Source organism: Papio anubis, chromosome 17 (genome assembly GCF_008728515.1).
Source record: "Papio anubis isolate 15944 chromosome 17, Panubis1.0, whole genome shotgun sequence".
NCBI lineage: Eukaryota > Metazoa > Chordata > Mammalia > Primates > Cercopithecidae > Papio > Papio anubis.
The window spans coordinates 832,742-857,877 of NC_044992.1; the positions used below are offsets into that span (position 1 = coordinate 832,742).

A 25,136-nucleotide genomic window follows, 5' to 3' on the forward strand; every position below is an offset into this window, starting at 1 on the left:
CAGATCCCATCACCCCTTTCTGCAAAAGGGGAAACCGAGGCTCCGTAAGTCAATTCCCCAAATATTTATGGAAAGCCTTCACTGTGCTGTGTATACACACTTCTTCTCAAGGGACCAAAAGGGTAGAAATTCAAATTAAAACCTTCATGAGATATTTTATGCTTATCAGAAGGGTCAAAATTTAAAAGTCTAATTGACAGCAAGGGCTGGCAAGCACATGTGGAAATTTAAACTCATTGTTTTTTTTTTGACACGGAGTTTTGCTCTTGTTGCCCAGGCTGGAGTTCAGTGACGGGATCTCGGCTCGCCACAACCTCCGCCTCCCGGGTTCAAGCGATTCTCTTGCCTTAGCCTCCTGAGTAGCTGGGATTACAGGTATGCACCACCACCATACCCGGCTAGTTTTGTATTTTTAGTAGAGACGGGGTTTCACTATGTTGGCCAGGCTGGTCTCGAACTCCTGACCTCAGGTGATCCGCCCGCCTCAGCCTCCCAAAGTGCTGGGATGACAGACGTGAGCCACCGCGCCCAGCCAATTTAAACTCTTACAGACTACTTGGGGGAGTGTAAATTAGTACAATTATTTGGAGAGCAATTTGTTAATAACTAATAAAGCTGAAAATAGGCATGGTCTATTTTCAGTTGAACTAATAAAGCTGAGAATAGGCACAGCCATCTACTGCTTAGCAAATCCACTTCTACATACAAACCGCAGAGCTGTATCGTTCAGTACAGCAGCCACCAGCTACGTGAGGCTGCCAAGCTACCTGAGACAGGGTCGGTTCACACTGAGATGTGCCGGACATGTAAAACACACAGCGGGTTCCAAAGGCTTCGTATGTGAAAGAGAATGTAAACTACCTCGTTAATTTTTAAATACTGATTACACATGTTGAAATAATATTTGGATCTGCGGGAATAAATAAAAGATATTCTCAAAATTAATTTCACCTGCCTATTTTTACTTATAAAAATGTGGGTATTAGGGGCCAGGCGCGGTGGCTCACACCTGTAATCCCAGCACTTTGGGAGGCTGAGGCGGACAGATCACCTGAAGTTGGGAGTTCAAGACCAGCCTGGCCAAAATGGTGAAGCCCCGTCTCTACTAAAGATACAAAATTAGCCGGGCGTGGTGGCGGGCGTCTATAGTCCCAGCTACTCCAGAGGTCAAGGCAGGAAAATCACTTGAACACAGGAGGTGGAGGTTGCAATGAGCCCAGATTGCATCGCTGCACTCCAGCCTGGGCGACAAGAGCAAGACTCCGTCTCAAAAAAAACAAAAAAAAGGTGGGTATTAGAAAATGTGAAATGACGTATATGGCTCATAAGCTATTTCCATTAGACAGCAGCGCTCTGGAACAAATGGCCTGTGTGTGCCCCAGGGGACTCAGGGGTGTTCACCGCCTCACTCTTCCTCCTCGTAGAGGAGCGACTGGAAACAAATGCTCACAAACGGGGGAAGCCGCACGCACAGCCATGAACGTGGATGCACCAGATTCACACATAGCATTGCTGACAAGCTCCAAAGCGGACATGGATTGAACTGTGACATAATACACGTGTATACTGATACACTTTTTTTCCTGAGATGGAGCCTCGCTCTGTCACCAGGCTGGAGTGCAGTGGCGCGATCTCGGCTCACTGCAACCTCCGCCTCCTGGGGTTCAAGCAATCCTCCTGCCTCAGCCTCCCGAGTAACTGGTACTACAGGCGCCCACCACCACAACCAGCTAATTTTTGTATTTTTAGTAGAGATGGGGTTTCTACTAACCCCATATTGGTCAGGCTGGTCTTGAGCTCCTGACCTCAGGTAATCCGCCCGCCTTGGGCTCCCAAAGTGCTGGGATTATGGGCGTGAGCTACCACGCCACGCCTGGCCTTACATACATTTTTAAACTACATGCAGCTGGGAGCTGTGGTACACACACCTAAAGCCCTGGCTACTTGGGAGACTGAGGTGGGAGGATCACTTGAGCCCAGGAGTTCAAGTCCAGCCTGGACAACATAGCAAGACTTTTTTTGTTTGTTTTTAAAGTACAGGCCCATCCAAAATATAGATATGTAGTAAGCACACAGACTGCAGTCTGGAAGGCTGTCCACCAAATTCACGCCAGTAGCTGCTTCAAGAGGGAGGAGGAAGGGAGGGGAGATTCCACCTTAACGTGTGACGCTGTATTTTCTTCATCAGAAGGTTTTGCTGTGTTATTCTCCGGAGTTTCTGGTTTAAATGTTTTTCAATACAGTCGCAAGGGGGATACAGCTACTGCCTGGCCTCTTCAGGGGCCTCGCTTCCCACCAAGGTGCTGAGGGAAGTGGGCTGCTATGGACCCCAACCCCGGACCACCTGCTTTCTGCAGGATGCTCATGTTCCCCGAGGACCCAGAGAGGCTGAGGTGGGGGTGGGGGCGGAGGTAGGGGTGGGGACAGGCTGGTTGCAGCATCGGCTGAGCCTGGAACCTCCCAGGACAGAGGCAGAACCCTTTGAGGAAGCTGGTGGGGCAGAGGAGTGGGGAGAATCTGGAAAAGCCAGAGAGGGGAGAGAGAGTGGGGATGCTTGGGGTGACGCCAAGGCCAGAGGCATTTAGGTCTCAGCTACACAAGGGCCAGACTTTAAAAAGGGGGGGACGCGGCTGGACTTTAAAAGGGGGCGGGGCTGGAAGGGAGGGCGTTTATTTCACTTTCCAGGGAGTACTGAGGCCAGGCCCATCAGTGCCCACGCTACAGGAGATGTGCTAGACAGCGGCTTCCTAAGCCAAAATCAAATCGCCAAGATTCTTCCAGGAAAGGGCCCCTCTTGTCCCCTTTCCCACGAGAAGAAGCAAGCCTGGAGGCCCAGGTTGGCACACCACCCTCCCAGGAGCCAGCTGTGCGGAGGCCTGAGTCCAGGGTTACGGTCATCTCCGGGACTGCCATCGCCACAGTCACCCCAGGCTGTAGGGCCCAAGGCCTGGTTTGGCAGGTACATTAACTGGGAAGTGCAGGTTGCTTGGAAACAGCAGCCTGGCACTGGAGTGATCTCACAAAACAAACAGCAGAGATGCTAATTCCCTTCTCTCAGTAACGAATAATCAAATACCCAGAGACTTCGGCTGAAAATAAACCACCTCCAGATGCCAGGCCTGACCTGGCTCCACCCGGGTCCTCCCAGGCCTGCAGCCCCAGCGGCCTCATGCATCAGTTCCCAATGCTGGGGAGGGAAGGTGGTGGGTAGTAGATTAATGGCCAGGCCTGTGGAGCTGAGACCAGAACAGGGAACAGCCAGGTCCACGTGACAAAGATAAACTGTGACAGCGTTTCCAGCAACCCTGGGCTTGCTCTCTTCTACTCCTGAGGGATGAGGAGAGGATGCCCCCCAGGCCACTCAGCTCAGGCGAGCAGGCAGTGATGACAGGTGTTCATCATCCCTGAATGGGAGGAAGCAGGTGGATCTGCTAGAACCAGAGTGTGGCATTCCCTTGAAAGGATACCTTCTGGGGTGCCTCTTCCCGATATAATAATAATAATAATAATAATAATGGCACTGATGATAATGACTAGTTACTAAGTACTTATTAATTTATGATGCTCCAGGCCCTGTTCCAAGCACTTTTCCTTTTACTTTATTTTATTATATTTCTTTTTTTGAGACAGAGTCTTGCTCTTGTTGCCCAGGCTGGAGTGGAGTAGCACAATCTCGGCTCACTGTAACCTCTGCCTCCTGAGTTCAAGCAATTCTCCCACCTCAGCCTCCCAAGGCTGGAGGATCAAGGTGTGCGTTACCACGCCTGGCTAATTTTTGTATTTTTAGTAGAGACAGAGTTTCACCATGTTGGCCAGGCTGGTCTTGAACTCCTGACTTCAGGTGATCTGCCCACCTTGGCCACCCAAAATGCTGGGATTATAGGCGTAAGCCCCTGCCCCAAGCCTATTTCTTTTTCTTTTTTTTTGAGACGGAGTCTCAGTCTGTCGCCCAGGCTGGAGTGCAGTGGCACAATCTCAGCTCACTGCAACCTCCGCCTCCCAGGTTCAAGCGATTCTCCCGCCTCAGCCTCCTGAGTAACTGAGACTACAGGCACCTGCCACCAGGCCCGGCTAATTTTTTTGTATTTTGAGTAGAGACGGGGTTCCACCACGTAGGCCAGGCTGGTCTCGAACTACTGACCTCATGATCCACCCGCCTCGGCCTCCCAAAATGCTGGGATTACAGACGTGAGCCACCGCGCCCAGTCAGGCCTATTCTATTTCTTTGTAGAGCCAGGGTCTTGCTATGTTGCCCAGGCTGGTCTTGAACTCTAAGCCTCAAGTGATCCTCCAGCCTCAGCCTCCCAAAGTGCTGGGATTACGGGTATCAGCCACCACACTCAGCTCCATGCACTTTTCAGATATTAACTCCTCAGAATCACCCAATGAGGGAAACACTATCACTATCCTCATTTTTACAGATGAAGAAGCTGATGCAGAGCGGTTGGGTAAGTTGCCCAGGTGCAGGTTTAATCTGGCAGAGCTGGGATTCAAGCCTACTTTGTGATCTGGCTCTAGAAGCTGTGCTTGAGAAACAGGGCTCTCAGGACAGAAACCTCGGGGCCTGTGACGTCTCCCTCGATGCCCCTCTGGGTTCTCCCCAGGCCCAGTGGTCAAGGTCACGGTGCATTCACTCACTCATGGAGCGACCACTGGGCTGGTTCCGGGGGTCTAAGAAGAAAATGCAGGCCAGGCGCGGTGGCTCACGCCTGTAATCACAGCACTTTGGGAGGCTGAGGCGGGTGGATCGCCTGAGGTCAGGAGTTCAAGACCAGCCTGGCCAACGTGGCGAAACCCCATCTCTACTAAATCTACAAAAATTAGCTGGGCGTGGTGGCAGGTACCTGTAATCCCAAGGACTTGGGAGGCTGAGGCAGGAGAATGGTATGAACCCAGGAGACGGAGCTTGTAGTGAGCCGAGATCGCACCACTGCACTCCAGCCTGGGCGACACAGCGGGACTCCGACTCAACAAAAGAAGAAAGTCAGCCCGTCCTCCTGGAGCTCGCTGTGGTTCGGGGGAGTCAGGCAGTCACCAGTGCTCACTACGGGGACTGGCACGAGGCCTGCATCTGGGGGCCTGGAAAGCCTTCTTGGAGGAGGTCCCTTCTAAGCTGGGAGCTGACCAGGGGAAGCCAGAGGAGAGGGCGAAGGACATTTCAGGCAGGTGGGGCCTCGAGCACGAAGAGTTAAGAAAGCGCCTGCCCTGGGAACTGAGAACAGAAAGTCCAGAGTCAGGAAGCACAGAGGTGCGGGGAGGAAGCTGCCAAGGCCAAGGCTGGACACAGGTCAGTGTGCAAAGGGTCTCTCGAGCCATTCCTCGGAGCCTGGCCTTCATCCGAGGGCCGTGGGGAGCCGCTGAAGGGGCTGTCAGGGTTTTCAGTGACTCTCTCCCCTCTAAGGAGAGGTGGGGGTGGGAGGGGAGTGGGCCTGGAGCCAGGAGCCAGGAGCCACAAAGGAGGACACACAGCTGTCCAGGTGAGGGCCATGGGTGGCCAAGAAAAGGAAAAGGCAGCGGTGAGCAATGGCCAAAAAGTGGACTCCACAGGACAGGTTGGGGGAGGGGGGCAGCAAGAACGGGTCTGAAGCACTCACTGAGATAAAGGCAGGAAGCGGAGCAGATAACTTCAGAGACAAGGAGCTCAGCTGTGAACACACTCAGCTGGAAGCCCTAGGCGTGTCCAAGCAGGAGAATCTTCTCCAGTGTGAGAAAGGCAGAGCCCTGTCCATTCAGCCCAACAGGGCAGGGGCGGAGGAGACGGCCTCCAGCCACTCACACCCAGAGAACAGGGCAGTGGGGAGGAGAAGGTCCTCTGGCCACTCACACTCAGAGAAGAACCGCGGCCTAGACTTCCAGTCTCCCTCTTGCCTGCTGGGCTGTCAGACATTATGTAGGAGAGCTGGGGAGGGGGCTCCGTGGGTCTGACCTGGGGGTCCTCCAGGGGACACAGCCAGAGATGGGGCAGAGCTGGGGGAGAGGGTGTCACAGAAACACAGGGAACCAGAAGACTCCGTGAGCATTTCCCAACACGAAATCCGCATGTTAACCCACCGCTCCTGCCACTCCCAACCCTGCAATGCTGGGCAGGGCTGGGCTTTAGTGCTTTCTGCTCTTGGGACCTCAGGAGAGGATCACTGGCTGATGGGTCCAACTGCTTCCTTTTACAGAGGCAGCACTGAGATGCAGTGAATCCCTGAGGTCTCAGGGGAGCAGTTCTCGCGCCCCCAACCCGGCAGGTGCCCCTCTGTTCACTGAGGGACAGGAGACTAGAAGCCCAGCAAGGAGCCTCCATTCCAGGGCTGGTTCCACGGAGTACCCTCCGGGAGAGAGACGGAGTACCCTCGGAGAGAGAGATGGTGCTCCCACAGAAGCGCCCATCCACCCGGCCCGTCTCCACCAGCCCTAGAAGTGCCCATCCACCCAGCCCGTGTCCACCACCCCTAGACGTATCTATCCACACAGCCTGTCTCCACCAGCCCTAGACGTATCTATCCACCCAGCCCGTCTCCACCAGCCCTAGAAGTATCTATCCACCCAGCCCGTCTCCACCACCCCTAGAAGTACCCATCCACCCAGCCCGTCTCCACCACCCCTAGACGTATCTATCCACACAGCCCGTCTCCACCAGCCCTAGAAGCTCCCAGGGCTGCACCGGGAAGGCCTAGAGTCAAGGCACCAGCCCTGGGTGCCCCATAACACACAGGCCCAGGCTTTCCTTCAGAACTCGGAGACGACTCAGGCCTTCAAGGAGTCCAAGAGGGCTGCCCCGTCCTCTCCCTCAACACTCTCGGCTCCGCTGAGGCCCCGCGTGAGGACCCTCCATCACTGGGGGACTCACCAGCTTCTGGAAGAGGTGGCCCATGGTGACCTGGCTGTCCCACTGTTGCACCTTGGGGCACAGGTTGTCATAGAACTCCTTGTGAATCTCGTAGATGTCCTGGATCTTGTAGAAGATGGTCTCGATCTGCTGGATGGTGAGCACGGGCTGGGAGGTGGTGGCAGTGGCCTTCAGGGGTTTCATGGGCTGGGAGAAAGAGAGGAAGAAAGAGCAGAGGTCGGGGTAAATAAACCAGAGTGTCGGCAGGCCCTGAGGCCAATCATTAGTCCTTCCTGCTGCCCAAGTCCTGCCCAGACAAGGCCGCCAAAGGCAGGGCACTGAAACGAGCTTTGTATCAAGGAGCCACTGCCACAGGCCCCAACAAGCCACACACTGAACGGCAGGAACCTGGCCCAGCAGCTCTGCCAGGCCCGAGGGGCGGTGCCAGGGCTCACTCCCCTACCACGCACCTGAGCTCAGCAGCGGCCTGTACTGGGTTAACAGGATCCACGTCTTTCTTCCACAATAGCCTGTGCCCCAAGTCATAAGCTCCTTGTCACACTTCAGTGGAAGGGAGGGTTGACTGGGAACTCAAGCCCATAGCTGTTTCCTTACAAGAAACAACGTGGTTCTGGGACTCACAGGGTAGGGACCCGAAGTTACTCAAGACCAGTCTTGGCCTCAATGATATTCCAAGTTCCCGTCACTTGGCATAGGGAGAGGGATGGGGGTTCACGTGTCTCCCACTGCATCGCACCCCCGGGGCAGACATGCTAAGCGACCGTGGTGGTCCTTCCCATTGCGCATGGCAGGGGTCTCCAGTCTCAGACTCTTTCTCAACGCCTGCCTGTCTATACCAAGATGCTCCAGGCCCTGCCAGTGTAGACGGTGAGGTGGCAGACAACAGAGACCAACCCCCAGCACTGGCTGGGAGCTGACGCCATCACCTTCCAGCCCAGCGGCGGGACTGTGGGATAACGGGACGTGCGGGCATTTCCTCAGTGTGGTCCTCTGCATTTTATAAATCATCTATAATGAGTAAATATGAATAATCAGAAAAAAAAAACCAAAGATGCCCAGGCTGTACTGCAAAGGCCATTGCAGGAGACAGGGCCTGATAACCCGCTGTACAGGGAAGGCGTGGCAGGGAAGGGCAGGGCGGCCAGGAGGAGAGCAGCCATGTTGGATTCTGTTGATGTTCTTCACATACCCGAAGGCCACGTGGAAAGAGGCTTAGACTTGGCCGGGTGCAGTGGCTCACACCTGTCATCCCAGCACTTTGGGAGGCCAGGAGCTCGAGACAAGCGAGCCTGACCAACATGGTGAAATCCTGTCTCTACTAAAACTACAAAAATTAGCCACGCGTGGTGATATGCACCTGTAGTCCCAGCTACTCGGGAGGCTGAGGCAGGATAATTGCTTGAACCCGGGAGGTGGAGGTTGCAGTGAGTCAAGATCGTGCCACTGTGCTCCAGCCTGGGCAGCAGAGCGAGAGCCTGTCTCCAAAAACGAAAAAAGAGGCTTAGACTTGGCCGGGCGCGGTGGCTCACGCCTGTCATCCCAGTAATTTGGGAGGCCAATGCGGGTGGATCACCTGAGGCCAGGTGTTTGAGACCAACCTGACCAACATGGTGAAACCCAATCTCTACTAAAACAAAAATCAGCCAGGCATGGTGGCAGCCACCTGAAATCCCAGCTACTCGGGAGGCTGAGGCAGAAGAATCGCTTAAACTCAGGAGGCAGAGGTTGCAGTGAGCCGAGACTGCGCCACTGCACTCCAGCCTGGGCGACAGAGCGAGACTCTGTCTCCAAAAACAAAAAAGAGTCTTAGACTTAGTCTGGGTTGCTCTGCAGACCCAGGAACAGTGGGGAAAAGTTATGGGGTGAGATTTGGGCTCACGAGAGCCGTTCCCCATAGGATTAAGTAGCGAGCTTTACGACAAGAGAAGTATTCTAGCAGACAATGGGTGACTCCACTGCTGAAAATGCTGCACTGAAGGGAACACCAAAGGCATCGCCAGCTCCCTCTGGAGCCATCACCAGCTCCAGCCAACCACAGCAAGCTCCCGGCCCAGCCTCACTCCAGCCTCACATCTGATGACGTCTCATCTACTCATTCACATCACCTCACTCGGATGGAGGCAGAACTCACATTCGCTGGAAGAATTCTCATCTACTCAGACACCCAGATGGTGCTCTGCCTTCTGGCTCCCTCATCCTCCGAGCTCTACAAAGCCCAGATGCAACAATCCACGCAGCACAGAGCAGGCCCCTCCTTCTGACTGTTGCCATGCTAGAACCAGTGGCCCCTCAGTGTCTGGTCCTTGCTAGGCAAACGCATGGGGTTCAACCTGGTGCAGGCCAGGCAGCGTGGGCTTCAGTCCCAGCTCTGCTGTGGGCACATCACTCAGGGTCCCCGGGCTTCCTGTCACCAGCAGCCTCGTGTGTGAAACTGGGATAATACGGCCATGCGCTACCTACTGACATTCCGGTCAGTGCATACATGACCACGGTCCCAGACTGCATTTTTGTTTTGTTTTGTTTTGTTTTGAGATAGAGTCTCACTCTGTCACCCAGGCTGGAGTGCAGTGACGCAGTCTCAGCTCACTGCAACCTCCGCCTCCCAAGTTCGAGCAATTATCCCACCTCAGCCTCCCGAGTAGTAGCTGGGATCACAGGCATGCGTTATCATGCCCGGCGATTTTCTGTAGTTTTAGTAGAGACGGGGTTTCACCATATTGGTCAGCCTGGTCTCGAACTCCTGACCTCAAGTGATCCACCTGCCTCAGCCTCTTGAAGTGTTGGGATGACGGGCGTGAGCCACTGCCCCCAGCTGAGACCTTTATAATCCAGTTGGGTGAAATGGACCAATACAAATAAAATGACTATGGACAATGTGACCAACTGTGCACACCAACCATGTGGTTCCAAAGTTGTGCTGGAGCAGCCTGGAGGGCTGCATGGAGGGGGAAGCCATACCAGGGCCTTGGAGAGCTCAGCAGGTGGAGGAGTAGGGGGGTAGGGAGGCATCCCAGACAGGGGAACAGAAGGCACTGGGGGGCAGGAGCAAGGGAAGAGTGTCCCCCCAAGTCCAGGTGGGTGAGCTGAAAGCTTTGGGGACTTCCCACCCTCCATGAGGGACATGGAGTTTCAGGATTGACACAGTCCTAAGAGTTTATCCTTTTCACCTCGACGCAGGACCCCACAGAGGAGCCCATGTCGCCACAAAGTCCCCAAATCCATGAATTCTTGTCCCTGCCTTGGTGCAGTCTCCATTGAGGAGGGAACAGGGAAGCAGGAAGGCCAAGGAGACAGGATTTCTCAGAAGCCGCCGAGGACGCGCTCGTCTGCCACCCATGCAAAGACAAGACACAGTGGTTCTGCTTCCTTCTAAACTTCCCACCCTGTCTGCAAAAGGGGAAGAAATGGATGCTCACCCACAGCCAGTCACAAGGACGGGGCCTGTGTTTGGGGCATCAGATGGTTCTCATGACACGATGGGGACCTTGGCTCTTACTTCTGATTTCACTTGGTGGGAGGGGACAGGGCTGGGTGTGTGTCCTTTGCTGGCCAGCACCCTTGAGGCCATTATTTTTCTCTGGTGAAGTCCCACATGGGCTCGGGGCGGGAGGGTGGACTGAAAGCCACGGTGACCCACACTGAGCTTTGGCACGGCACAGCCGTTCTGCCAAAGTGCTAGCACACCACTCAGGCACCCCCTCCTCCCCAGTCCTGCTGCAGAGGCAAGGGCAGGCCCCGGCTCTCCATTTCACCATGAGAGTTCTCGGAGAGGACCCCGAGTGACCTCCACCCTGGCTCCCAGCCCAGCTGCTTCTCAGGAAGACGGGCCTGGGCCGGTTCTCACTTGCCAGTGGGACTTCACACAGCCGTTTGTCTGCTGTCCCACAGTGACTGGCCTTTCGAAATAGGGGAAAGAAATGTACCCACTTCCTCCGCCTCCTGCCCCAGAAGGCCTGGCATGCTTGCTGCCACGCCACCCTAGTTACTTGTCACTGGAGCCCACGGAGGAAGGCGTCATTCACCTGTTTTATAGATAAAGAGGCTGCGATACAGCGTGGCTATGAGCCCCAGCGCACGGCCAGGACAGTCCACCCCAGGAGGGCCAGTCGTGGCCAGCAGTGGGAGGGGCTGTGGGGAGTGGCCTCACCCTGTGGCCCCGGCATAGCAAGACGCAGTTCCCAAGCTCAGTTCCCAGCGTCAAGGAGATCCAGAATTTCAATGCATTTGGCTTCGTCTTTTTTCCTTCACCCCCTGCCTCGGCCCAGGCTCCCAGGCTTTCCCTGTAATCGGAGCCCACCAGGAAGCAGGAGGGCCCCAGAAGACGACGCCCACCAGCAACCCAGAGGCCAGGACGGAGGCCTCTGTGCGGAGGCTCGTCTGCCCTGTGTGTGCACGCGGTTTTAGGTACACACACCCAGCCCTCTGACTATCAGGAAGCGTTCAGCTGAAAGCAAACAGGCCGGGGCAGAGCGGTGGGAATGGGGTCAGGAGTGGGAAAGCGAGCATGGAGGGGATGAATGTTCTTCTCCTTCGGGCTGGCCCCTTTGTGAGGCCGCCCCGAAGAGCAGGTTTAGCTTCCTCCTTGCTGAGGGGTGGGGAGGGTGTGGGGGTTCCCAGCTCAGGGAGGAGAGGGGGGAGGGCGTGATTCTTTCGCTCTGAGGTTTTCTTCTGAGGCTGTGGCTGTGGAAGGTCCCACTCCTCCTTCCTGGGCCCTCCTGCCACAGACCTGGCCTCCCAGCAAGTTCCTCCGTCGCTCCCTCTGGCTCCTGCTCAAGAAAGAGCCAAGCAGGGGCCCAGGAGAAGAGAGCTGGAGAAGCGGGGGGACCTGCCCCGGGCACATCAGAAAGGGGGCCCCTACCCCACAGATTCTGCCTTTGGGGCATGAGCTGTTAGAAAGGCAGGGCAGGGAAGGAAGGGCTCTCGGTCTTGGCCCGGGGAAGAGGCTCGCGGATGGCAGGTGGGATCTAAGGGCGTCGTGTCTGATGGGGACGGGCGCCACTCCCTCCTTCAAGGAAGAGGCGTGTTGTGGCAGGAACCAATAAGCCCTAACCTGTTTCCTCTCCTGGCACTGGAGAAATCAACAGTATCAACGAACACTCAGGCTATGTTCTGAGAGCTTTATGTGCTGGACGCGGTGGCTCACACCTGTAATCCCAGCACTTTGCGAGGCCGAGGCGAGAGGATCACATGAGGTCAGGAGTTCAAGACCAGCCTGGCCAACATGGTGAAACCCCATCTCTACTAAAAATACAAAAATTAGTTGGGTGTGGGGGTGGGCGCCTGTAATCCCAGCTACTTAGGAGGCCGAGGCAGGAAATCTCTTGAACCCAAGAGGTGGAGGTTACAGTAAGCCAAGACTGTGCCACTGTACTCCAGCCTGGGCAACAGAGCAAAACTCCGTCTCAAAAATAATAATAATAACTCTGTGTATAAATTCCTTTAATCCTCACAACGACCCCATGAAAAGCAAACTATTCATATACCCTGTTTGCAGATGGAAAAACTGAGGCACGAAGGCTCATTCACCTGCTGAAAGCCTGGAACCAGTACGGCCAGGCAGCCTGGATCCTTTGTCCGAACTCCTTTCAGATATACATCCTGTTAGTCAGGACAACTATGTTCCTTTTTGGTACAGCAATTCATGGTTTCGAAGACGAGTTTCACGAGCGTCTGACGGTTGTCTCTTTGCCTGTCCTCCTTTCTTCCACTAACATTTGAGTGTCTTAAGTACTCAACACTGTACGAGGTCCTGAAAGGACCACCCGATCTTCTCAACCCCGTGGAAAGAGACAGAAAAACTGGCATCACTCTCATCTTGAGATCCAGAAACGGAGGCTCAGGGAATTTATGTATAGCTCACCCAAAGACAGCAGTTTTCTTTTGTTTTTGTTTTGTTTTGTTTTTGAGACGGAGTCTCGCTCTGTCACCCAGGCTGGAGTGCAGTGGCGTGATCTCAGCTCACTGCAAGCTCCGCCTCCCAGGTTCCCGCCATTCTCCTGCCTCAGCCTCCCGAGTAGCTGGGACTACAGGCGCCGCCACCTCGCCCGGCTAGTTTTTTGTATTTTTTAGTAGAGACGGGGTTTCACCGTGTTAGCCAGGATGGTCTCGATCTCCTGACCTCGTGATCCTCCCCCCTCGGCCTCCCAAAGTGCTGGGATTACAGGCGTGAGCCACCGCGCCTGGCCAAAGCCAGCAGTTTTCACACCCACAACAGGTACAAGACACCATGGGCCCAGCAATTACATATATATTCACAGGCACACAGACAACAAACTGAAAGTTCCCTCACTTATCTTTCCTGTGTATGATGCACGCCGGTACGTTTTCATTGGTTTAAAAATGCTGTCCCAACCCACTGTACTGGTTTCACAACCCACTGTAATGATTTCACAATGCACTGACGGGCTGAGAGGCACCGTCTGAGAAACGGTGCAATACGCCTGCTATTCACGGCAGGGCCACGTCTTGCCCCAGCTCTGGCCCCAGACCAGGACCCTCAGTTACCTGCCACACTGCCCCTCACTTGGAAAGCAGCTCCGTGCATAGAGATAAACTCCCGGAGAGATGGGACACACTCAGCCTGGCGTGTGGCAAAGCAGCTGCACATTCCTTTTTTCTTTTCTTTTTTTTTTTTTTTTTTTGAGACAGAGTTTCACTCTTGTTGCCCAAAATGGAGTGCAGTGGCATGATCTTGGCTCACTGCAACCTCCGCCTCCCGGGTTTAAGCGATTCTCCTGCCTCAGCCTCCCTAAGTAGCTGGGATTACAGGCACCCACCACCGCACCTGACTAATTTTTTGTATTTTTAGTAGAGATGGGGCTTCACCATGTTGGCTGGGTTGGTCTCGATCTCCTGACCTCAGGTGATCCACGCGCCTCAGCCTGCCAAAGTGCTGGGATTAGAGGTGTGAGCGACTGTGCCTGGCCTTTCTTGAGACAGGGTTTCACTCCCGTTGTCCAGTCTGGAGTACAGTGGCACACTTTTAGCTCACTATGACCTTCGCCCCCCGCTTCAAGCAATTCTCATGCCTCAGCCTCCTGAGTAACTGGGATTACAGGTATGCACCACCATGCCTGGCTCTTCTTTTGTATTTCTAGTAGAGACAAGGTTTCACCACATTGGCCAGGCTGGTCTCGAACTCCCGTCCTCAAGAGATCTGCGCACCTCGGGCTCCCAAAGTGCTGGGATTACAGGCATTGAGCCACCACACCCGGCCTGCATCTGCACATTCACACAGTCATTCCTGGGTAATACAAATGTCAAGTCCTCTGGGACACTGACAGCATCTCAGGGTTGACATGTGACAGCACCTCACGTCATGGCAAGTACTTAAATGGGTATCTTAGAATTCTTGTTAAGAATGAGCTTCCACAGATCCACACTTCTGAGTCTCCCTTCTCTGACAATTACCTTATGTCTCAGGCTGCGAAACACCCAGAGAAAGAACCTGACACGCCACGATCACTCGGCATAACATCCAGACGCATCTCAGGAGCACTTTCTCCCAAGCAAAACCACCGCACATCTGTGTAATACTTTTATCTTCCGAAAACATTTTCATATTCCCCTCCCAATCGGATTCTCACAACAATGCCTCCCTCCGGGAGGGAAACTGAGGCATGTTACCGAGGGCTGAGCTTGGCCTGATGCCTCAGAGCTGAGCTGCTTCTCCAAAGAACACAGACAGGCCGGGCGCGGGGGCTCACGCCTGTCATCCCAGCACTTTGGGAGGCCGAGGCAAGCGGATCACCTGAGGTCAGGAGTTTGAGACCAGCCTGGCCAACATGTTGAAATCCCGTCTCTACTAAATACAAAAATTAGTCGGGCGTGGTGGCGCGCACCTGCAATTCCAGCCACTAGGGAGGCTTGGGCAGGAGAATCACTTGAACCCAGGAGGCAGAGGTTGCAGTAGGCCAAGATTGCGCCACTGCACTCCAGCCTGGGCGACAAGAGCAAAACTCTGTCTCAAAAACAAACAAACAAACAAACAAACAGCCTGCCACCTCCTATTTCTTGACACTTGGCCTCAGGATGGTGTTAATGGTTCCCTCACCCAGGGAGGTAGAAGAACGTGGACCCAAGACGGCAGAGACTTCTTAACCGGATTGACTGGGAGTGACTGTCCGGAGCACAGTGTGGAGGAGGCGCTTGGCCGCCGCCCGGGCAGAGCACCGTGATGGGTTAGCAATGCCCTATGCCACAGTGGTGGATGACAGGTGTGTCTGCCACCCCTAACCCGGGTGTGCTTCTTCTCCTGCCTTTTGAGAGCTGGAGCTGAGAGGCATGGGCCCTTTCTGGCAATGACCTGGGCTGCCTGATCCCCAGCTAGACGCAGAGCAGCTGCACTCTGTCCACAGGGAGGGACGGGCACACGTCCCCTTTCCTCTCCAACTCCAAAAGCAGCTTCAGAGCATGACATCATCCAACACGCGGGGGAACAGAAGGCCCCAGAGCAGGGACTGTACTCACCAGCAACAGGGCTTCCAGCTGGTTAATGTAGATCTCTTCGCTGGCCAAGAACCCCGAGAGAACCAGCTTCCTCATCTCCAGGCCTTTCCCTGCTTCCACCTGCACAAAAGCAAAGCACAGGCAACAGCTCATGAGCAAGGAGGCCAAAATCCTGAGTGGACGGTCTGTTTCCCTACCCTTTTCCCTCTTTTTTTTTTGAGACGGAGTCTCGCTCTGTCACCCAGGCTGGAGTGCGGTGGCATGATCTTGGCTCACTGCAACCTCCGCCTCCCGGGTTCAAGCGATTCTCCTGCCTCAGCCTCCTGAGTAGCTGGGATTACAGGCGCCTGCCACCATGCCCAGATAATTTTTGTATTTTTAGTAGAGACGGGGTTTCACCATGTTGGCCAGGATGGTCTCAAACTCCTGATCTCAGGTGATCCGCCCCCCTCAGCCTCCCAAAGTGCTGGGATTACAGGCATGAGCCACCACGCCCAGCCACCCTTGTCCCTTTCCCCTTAAGTGACACTTTCATAGGAGATAAAAGTCAGATACTATGATAAAAAAATATATATACAAAACATGCAGAAATACAAAAGGAAAAACAATCACCCATATTCCTCCTGTAACATCTTGTTGTGCTTCGCTCAATCTATTTTCCACATTTCCCCATTTGATATTCATCGATTCATCCCCCTGTCAACCAAGTCAACCTTCTCACGGTGAGCAAGACACAAGGACCTGCCCTAGGTCTGCTGGGCAGTTTGATGTGCAGTGCGGGGACAAGGATGTTCAGGAGGGAAAATCAGAATCACGACTGAGGCAGGGCATGGTCACAGGGCAGGGCACAGCAGGGGCCAGAATCTAAGTCTGGGGGGTAGAGACGGGTCCCAGAGGAAGTGACAGACAAACCAAGAGAAGTGTGGGTAGAGAGAACTGAAAGGAAGGGCCCCAGACTTGAGGCCTCCCAGCTACACTGCTGTCCTTATCCTCTTGTCCCTGGGGTTCCATCCCACATCAGAAGGCCGGCTGTGAGCCCCTCAGCCTTACCCTGCCCCACCCCGCACACTCGCCGCAGCACTCCCTGGTCACCTCACTGTGCCAGGAACAGACCCAAAGTGGCCTTTCCTCCCTCCAGAACTGCTGCTCCTTAGCGTGGAGGTCACACGCCATTGAGCGTTGGATGTCCACCAACTAGCACAGTGCCTGGCACAGAGAAAGTACCCCCAAAGTTCTCCTCAGTGAAAAAACATACATAGTAATTCTTCTCAGCCAGGACCCCCAAGAGTCATCCCTGGGCCCCTCTTCCTTCTCTCTCCTTTCCCTCTGCCACACTGAGCCCCCAAGCCCTTCCATGCTTGCTGTTCATCTCCCCCAAGCCCTTCCACGCTTCCCAGCTCATCTGTTGCCTCCCGTTCCCTCTGTCCCACCCCTCCCCTCTCCTGTGGTTGAGGCCCCCTGTATCTCACTCTGTCGCCTGGGTTCTCCGAATCGACTTTTCCTCCCTCTCTTCCTCTCTCCTCCTGCCTTTCCCACGTACCGGAGCTGGTTTCATCTTCTAAGAGTGCCGCCTTGCCCGAGGCTTGCCAAGGACCGAGTATGAAGACTGCAAAATGTGAGTACTTAGGAATTCCATTGCGCTATGTGTCCATTTATTTATTCATTCAATAAATATTTACTGAATGTCCACCAGGCCCTATAGATACCATGGGAAACAGACAGTGGCCCCTGTTCTCACGTGGCTTAGAATCTAGTGGGAAAGACATTTGAAAAACAAACAAGTAAAGATTCGGCCCTAGACTGGGACATGAGGCCCACCATATCCCTTATGAGACACCTTCAGGGGCCCAGGTGCCCGTCCCTACCCTTCCAGTCCTTCCCACAGCCAGGAGACCGCTCGGTCTTCCCACATGCAGGAGAACCAGCTTCCTCATCTTCGAAGGCCTCTAGCTTTCGGTTCTTTCTGTACCTGCTGCCTAAAATGCCATCTTTCCGCAAGGCATCATGGCCACAGAAGGGGAATGAGAGAGTCAGAGACAGGGTGGTGGTGAGGGACGGCTTGGAAGATGCTACACTGGTAGGTTTGAAGACAGAGGATGGGGCCATGAGCTAAGGAATGCAGGGAGCCTTTGGAAGCTGGAAACGGCAACAAAATGAATTCATTCCCCTAGAGCAGGGGCGTTCGATCTTTTGGTTCCCCTGAGCCACACTGGAAGAAGAAGAATTGTCTCGGGCCACACATAAAATACAGTAACACTAACGACCGCTGATGAACTAAAAGAAAATAACAGGTTTTAAGAGTTTACAAATTTGTGTCAGGCCACACTCAAAGCAGTCCTGGGACGCGTGGCCATAGGCTGGACAAGCTTGCCCTAGAGCTTCCAGAAGCAATGCAGCCCTGGAGATCCTTTTTATTTTAATTAATCTATTTATTTATGTATTTATATATTGAGACAAAGTCGCGCTCTGTCGCCCAGGCCGGAGTGCAATGGCATGATCTCGGTTCACTGCAACCTCTGCCTCCCAAGTTCAAGCGATTCTCCTGCCTCAGCCTCCCAAGTAGCTGGGATTACAGGCGCCCACCGTCACACCCACTAATTTTTGTATTTTTAGTAGAAACAGGGTTTCACTATATTGGCCAGGCTGGTCTCAAACTCCTGACCTCAGGTGATCTGCCCGTCTCGGCCTCCCAAAGTGCTGGGATTACAGGCATGGGCCACGGTGTCGGGCAGAGATCCTTTTTAGATTTCTGTATAATAGAATAAATTTGTGTTGTTTTAAGCCCTTAAGTTTGTGGCGATTTGTTTCAACAGCATTAGAAAAGCAATACAGACCCCATGCTTTAGGAAAGGGCAATAGTTACTTATTGGCAGCTTCACAAATATCAGAAACTGTGCTTAGCACTCACCAGAGTCTCAAAAACCTGGCAAGTGTTATCAACTTCCTGAGGCACAGAGAGAGTCGGGACTGTCAGAGGCCTGCAGAGCCTGCAGCACACGAACCCCTGGGGGACAAGATCAGAGCCTGGAACAGCCCCCAGCCCCAGCCCCTCCAGGTCAGACCCTCGGGGGTCTTCCTGCTGCTTCCCAGCCTTGACACATGGGGACTCATCCCCGGTGCTGGGGGCTAGCACCCCTCTGTTCCCGGCCTCAGGATCTGCCTGAGGGTTTAGCAAATGCCCTGTAGAGGAAGTCACTTGGATACACTATGAGCTTTAACTGTAGAGCTGTTTGGACTCGGATGGGGGGAAGAACGGGATCTGCAGCCCCATCCACAAATAAGCTTCACCCCCTCCCCCAGCATAAGTGTAGACCCCAGAGCCCCGTAATCGCCCATTTCTGCTAGATCCTCCCCTCAAGACTTCCATTCACCATCCAGTCTTGAAAGGCTGGTTCTGATGGGAAGACCGCTCAGAAGGCCCTCCCTCAAAAGGCAATGAAGAGTCAGCCGCAAGAGCCCCCACTCCGGGCCCTGTTCACACTGCAGTTTCGGCTGGGATGGGAGCAAAGGCGTTGGAGAGCTCACGGATGGGAAATCAGCCTCTCGGCGCACTTGGCTAAGGGGAGACCGGTTGCTCAGTCACCACCAAAGAAAGGCCTTTTCCACTCCCATCTTTTCCAGCTTTCCTCAGTTCAGAGCCATGAGGAAATTCACCATCGTTTCTTCAGTCTTTGTGGGGCGACTGTTGTCTCATCGAAGCCCAGGCTCACCACTCACTCACCCACTAGGAGCCAGGTACCGGGAACACGAAGGTGAAGCAGATCATCTCCCCCCCAGGGAGCACTTCAGAGGTGCCCACGTGCCCAGAATGCTCCAGAGTCAGCTCTCCGAAGAGTTTCAGGTCCCACAGCCTCTGCCACGCTGCCTGCCAGTCTCCAGCACCGGGAAGCGGCCTGTCCTCACTTCCTCCCAGCCAGAACTGACGAAATGCAGCCTCAGTGGGTTCATTTATCCTCAGCATCCTGCACCTGCACAATGTGCTAGGCTGACGGTGTGGCAGCTCGAAGCCGCCAAACCAAAGACGTCAGGTCACTCTGGGAGGGACAGTGTCTAGAGATAAGGTGTGGCCAGCTCAGGCCTGGTCTTCCACAGAGTTTAGAAGCTAAATAAAGCCTCCAAAAGTCTGGTTCCAGGACAAGCGAAGACACAATCTCTCCAGGAGCGCCGACCTCCAAGACAACAAGCAGGGCTCTCTGGCTGTGACTCGAGGCTACAGGGCATGCAGCAAGGGTGCAAGGGTCTGAGCCATCACAGATGGCAGAATTTAGTCCACAGGCCACAGCTGGCTGCCAGGAGTACCCAGCAGGATCTGCTCAGAGTAGATGCCACTGGGCCTGGGGGTGGGGGGTGGCCGTGCCTGGGGCTTATACCGACACCAAGCATCAACCTCACGACAACTGGCCCATCTCAGTCTCAGGACAGCTGAGGCAGTGCCGAGACATCGAGAGATCCTCTCCTCTCCCAGTGCTAGGCACTGAGGAAGTCTCTTTCAGCTGCTTCCTTGGCAGAATTTAGAACAGAGAAGACAGGGTCAACTGCTGGGGGACAAAGACCGAATTCCAGAGGCTCCTCTCTCCTGAAGGGTGGATTCCCGTATTCTGGGCTCCCTGGTGCTCTCTGAAGTCTTAGGCAGGCGCCATGGGGCACACGCAGTGTTTTGAAATTTCGGTTGTTCATATCCCACCCTTAAAATTTTGCCATACTCACATACCACCACCTGCACTATTCTTTACTCAATACTGTTCTTTACAATAACTTTTTTTTTTTTTTTTTTGAGACAGAGTCTCACTCTGTCACCCAGGCTGGAGTACAGTGGCACGATCTTGGCTCACTGCAACCTTCACCTCCCAGGTTCAAGCGATTCTCCTGCTTCAGCCTCCCAAGTAGTTGGGATTACAGGCGTGCACCACCACGCCCAGATAATTTTTGTGTTTTTAGTAGAGACGGGGTTTCACCATGTTGGGCAGGCTGGTCTTGAACTCCTGACCTCGTGATCCGCCCGCCTTGGCCTCCCAAAGTGCTGGGATTACAGGCGTGAGCCACCGCGCCCCAGAACTGACTTGTAAAAAGCAGTCTTATCCTACACATAATTGAAATCGTAAGAAAAATGCACAGGTCATATTTTTTCTAATATACATTAAAATATCTACTTAACTATTAAAATGCAACATACAGATCGAGGTGCCACCGATCATCTCTCAAATCACCACATGTGGGGCCTGTATTTAGAAAAACATCCAAATGGGGGATACAGGCATGATGTGGAGGCAGAAGAGCCCTGGTCAGGTGAAACAGAAATAGAGATGTTTCAGATGATCCATTAAAAACTGGCACAGGATTGGGCTGGGCTCAGTGGCTCACGCCTTTAATCCCAGCACTTTGGGAGGCCAAGGTGGGCAGATCGCTTTAGCCCAAGAGTTAGAGACCAGCGTGGGCAACACGGTGAAACCCTATCTCTACAAAAATACAAAAATTAGCCCAACGTGGTGGCATGTGCCTGTAGTGAGGGGGAGGCTGAGGTGGGAAGATTGATTGAGTCTGGGAGGTAGAGGCCGCAGTGAGCCGTGATTGTGCCACCGCACTCCACCCTGGGTGACAGAGTGAGACTCTGTATCAAAAGAAAAAAAAAAAAAGGCACAGAAAAACACCTAAAGGGTTAATCTGCATTACCAAAGGGTTTTTATTCCTGACAAATAAGTTCCTTAAAATAGCACCTTCTACCAGGCCCCTGTCACAACCCTACCTATCTTTAAATAGAATGGCATGAAACATTTTTGGAAAGCATATGCCATTTTACAGATGGAACGTGACACTGCTATCGGTATTTGCATTATCAGTTTTATACATCAGTAACTCTTCAAAGGTCAGTCTGGGCTGAGATACGCAGCAACCTCCAGCTATAGCTTTGGAGAAAACTGAGGCCAACTTCGCCTCTGCCCCCCAGGAAGACGGCGTCTTGGAAATTACACTGGAATCAGGATTGATTTCTGGGCCTGGCACTTGGGCACATGCTAAGGACGCAACTGCTGCTTCAGGTAAGTACTCCTAAAGTAAAGTACTAGCAAAGAGAATTGCCTTGGATTCCTACCAGCTTCCATGAGAGGTAAAAGAAGATCCATCCTGCAGCCCAGGATGTATCATCCAGGCTGGGATTTTAAAATTTGTATATATAGACAGATAAAAGATATATATATATATATATATACATATATATATATATATACATATATATATATATATATATATTGTGATGTGAGTATATATTATACATATATATTATTATTATACACATATTACATATATATATATATTGTGAGTAGATATATATATATATATATATATATATATATATATATATAGATAAAAGATGGATTATGCTATTCTAGGCGACCCCGCATCTATAATTTGCTAGAAGTGGTCCCTTCTCCCCTGAATTTGCGCCCTTTATCAAAGTAATTCTTCTCACAGCCCTGACTTTTTGAGACTGAGTCTCACTCTAAGCTGCAGGCAGCAGTGGCGCCATCTCAGCTCACTGCAACCTCTGCCTCCCGGGTTCAAGCGATTCTCCTGCCTCAGCCCCCCAAGCAACTGGGATTACAGACGCCCGCCACCAAGACCAGCTAATTTTTGTATTTTTAATAGAGATATGGTTTCACTACATTGGTCAGGCTGGTCTCGAACTCCTGTCCTCAGGTGATCCGCCCCCCTCAGCCTCCCAAAGTGCTGGGATTACAGGCGTGAGCCACCGCACCCGGCTCACCCTGACTACTTCTGTACTCTATTCCTACTCCCTGTACCTGCCCCTTGCTCTGAATGCCTTGTGAGGGAGAATCACACCTTGTTCCTCTGGTCATATCTACATCTCTGAATAGCACCCAACCTGAGCGTGTTTGTTGAGTGAATCCATGAGCTTTCTTCCCACCGCTCTGTAGCTACCTTGCTTGTCTTCTCCCTCTGAGGCCAATGTCAGTAGAGGAGGGAGGAACTCTAGGTGTTCAGGATGAGGCAGGGAGCCTGGAACTCCTCAGCATTCAAGAAAGGTCCCCTTCCCCCATGCTGGCAACAAAGTAGAGAGGAAGACCCCATCCAGGTGCTCATGAGGACCCACGAGGAGCAGTGTTTTTCGGTGTGATACGTGCTCAGGCTCTCTCGGCATCTGTGGGCCACCGCAGTAGGACACCTCTGAGATGGAGCGAGGCTGGGAACCTGGTACACCCTTCATGGGCCCCAGTGGGCCTCACACATTCTGCAGACTCTCACTGGCACCAGCCCCACACCAAGCACTGTGCAGTGTTCAGCAATGAATAGGACATAGTCCTCGTCCTCAAGGAGAATGGGACATAACCATGGAGGCAAATGTCTAGAGTTCTGAGCAGAACGAAACATGGGCTTAGCTGAGGCATATGCCAGGGTCCGGCAGAAGGGGAGGTCCAGGAGGCAGCCTCTCAGGGGGCCCACATCTGTGCTGGGGGCTTTCCAGAGAAGGCCCATGAGGGCCACACACCTGCCACCCCAGCATTGCTACTCCCAGCCCGACTCCTGGTTCACGAGCAGACTTTCCTACGCTGTTCCTACTGGGGAGGCTGGTCAGACCCTAAAGTGCAGAGGCTTCCCTGAGCCCACCCAGAGATGTGATTTACCCCCACGGCCCTACGCCAGCACCAGCTCAGAGAACACGGGGTGGGGTGCCAGCCACTGCCAGCCTCCCTACAGCTCCGCTCCCCACCCAGGCCTGCAGCCACCGCTCCACCCAGACTCCACACATCAGCCATCTACCGTGGTTCTGCATCTATTTTTACCTCCACTGGCTCCTCCTCAGAGCCACACTGTAGAGTGGGTGGGGCAGGACTGTGATCCCCACCTTCTGTGAGGGTCAGGGAGGCCCAGGGAGGCTCAGAGACAGCCTCCTGTCCCCAGCAATGCTCTCTGCACATGCTTCCTAGGCCCCGCAGATGGGCACTCGGTTAGGCAGCCTTGCTTAGCAGTCAGCAAACTCCCTGAAATGCATCCTCACTGGGCCTCCTTTCTTGACACAGAACAAGACAGCAGTTGAGCAAAAGGCTGAGGTTGAAGCTCTGAGAGGTGTGTCCAGGCGAGAGAAAGGAAGACCGCTGTGGTGTGCCGGGCCAGACTCAGAGCCGGCGTGGTTCCGGGGCCGCCCTGCTCCTCAACGGGATTCTGGCCACCACTGCCGTCCAGTTCTACCGGGAGGCAACCTCTCCCACAGGACAGGGGCACTGATGCAGAGGACGCCCTCAGCCCCAGAGCGCGCGGGCCAGGGCCCAGCAGATGCTCCCTGCCTATCCCCCCCCTAGGAAGCGCACCTGCCCACCTGGCTGGAGCCTCCAAGCCAGCTGTTCCCTGCCCCGCTTCAGCTGACCCAGTGCTTTTCCTTCAAGGAAGCTCAGTGACCTCTGGCTCTTGCCCTTTGCAAACACTCTCTTGCCTCAGCTCAGAGGCACCGAGTCCCGTCTCCTGGCTGGGAAGAGGGCGGCCCCTCTCTTGCGGTTGTTGTGGAAACAGGAGATTCCTGCCCACCGCCTCCCGGGAGGCAGCAGCTGACGCCCGCCAGGTGACTCCTGGCACAGCCGCCCTGAGCAGGGCTGACCTGGAGGGGGCGGCAGCCACTCCCCCGAGGACACCCACAGGCCCACCCCTCTCCCCGGGGAACAGCAGCCGGGGCCGGGACCCTCACGGACTCCGCCGGGGGCTTCCACCCGGCCGCGCGCTCTGCGCCCCCATCAGCCATTTCTCCCGCGCACCTTCGGCAGCGCCGGCCCGGCCCCCCCCAGCGCCCAGGGCGTGTCACACTCCCACCTTCACAGCCACCAGGAAGGGGGACCCTGAGCCGGGGCTGGTCGGGGTTCCCAGCTCGCACTCCTCCAGGAGAAACACATCTTCGTCCTCCAGAACCTTGTCCAGCAAGCCTATCGCCTCCTCTTCCTCCTCCATGGCAGCCGGAGCCCGCGGAGGGCAGACAGGAAGCGGGGTCCACGCAGCAGCGGCGGCGGGAGGAGGGAGGAGGGAAGAGGCGGGCGGGGCGGGGGGGGCAGGTCTACACCCGCGCGCCCGGCCTGGGGCTCCCGACCCGGGGCTGCATCCCGGACCTAGTCCGCCCCGCTCCGCCGCCGTCTCACGCGTCCTCGCCCGGCGAAAGGGGGAGCAAGGCCCGGGCAGCCCCTGACGCCGTTCCCGGCCCGTGACGGAGGCGAACCCGCGGCGCAGCGGAGCCCAGCGCCCTCCTCCGTGTCCCGCCCGGCCCCGCTCCCGGCCCCGCAGGGCCCGCCCTTCCCGGCCTCCAGGGCTCGCGCTCGCTCGGAACACACAGGAAACGTGCGTCGCGAGGTGGAGCCGCCCGTCCTCTGGGGTTGCGGGGCCGCGGCTGGCGGAGGCTTCTGCGGCGGAGGAGGAGCGAGGAGGCCACGGCCGGGCCGGGCCGGGCCGGGCCGGGCCGGGCCGGGCCGGGCCGGGCCGGGGTGGGGTAGGGGGGAGGCCGCTTCCCAGACGCAGCTTCATTCTCCGCGCGCGGCCGAGCCGGGAGCCCGGCGGGCAGGGGCGACCCCCAGAGCCACCCCGGGGTCCCATGCGCCGGAGCCCCCTTCCGGAGGGGAGGTCCCGGCCCGCCCAGAAGCCACAGCCACGTCTCGGCCGCCGCAGGACGAGCCAGGCTTTGCAACAGACAGGCCTGACCTGCTCCGCAGCAGGAGAGCGGCGCCACCAGGGTCCTGCTCACGGGCGATGGGCGCCCCACTCACAGGGACCAGGACCCTCTCCTCCGAGCAGCCCCCAACTCACGGGTGCAGAGACCAGCACGCCCACCTCCTCCGAGCAGCCCCTACTCACAGACCAG

General features: G+C 54.9%; 1 protein-coding gene across 4 annotated transcripts in view; it reads right to left on the minus strand.

Annotated features, from left to right (window-relative positions):
* Nucleotides 1-25,136, minus strand: part of ABR (ABR activator of RhoGEF and GTPase) — a 217,511-nt gene that overhangs the window by 75,807 nt on the left and 116,568 nt on the right. For 3 of the 4 annotated variants that reach the window (XM_031657231.1, XM_031657234.1, XM_031657233.1), the window contains exons 3-4: nt 15,308-15,406; nt 6,839-7,024 (exon numbers count right to left, since the gene is read on the minus strand). In XM_031657231.1, the coding sequence (XP_031513091.1) occupies nt 6,839-7,024; nt 15,308-15,406 (285 nt within the window). Of the gene's footprint in view, nt 1-6,838; nt 7,025-15,307; nt 15,407-24,103; nt 24,513-25,136 lie in introns of those variants that run through there. The other variant, XM_031657232.1, reaches the window with a different exon arrangement.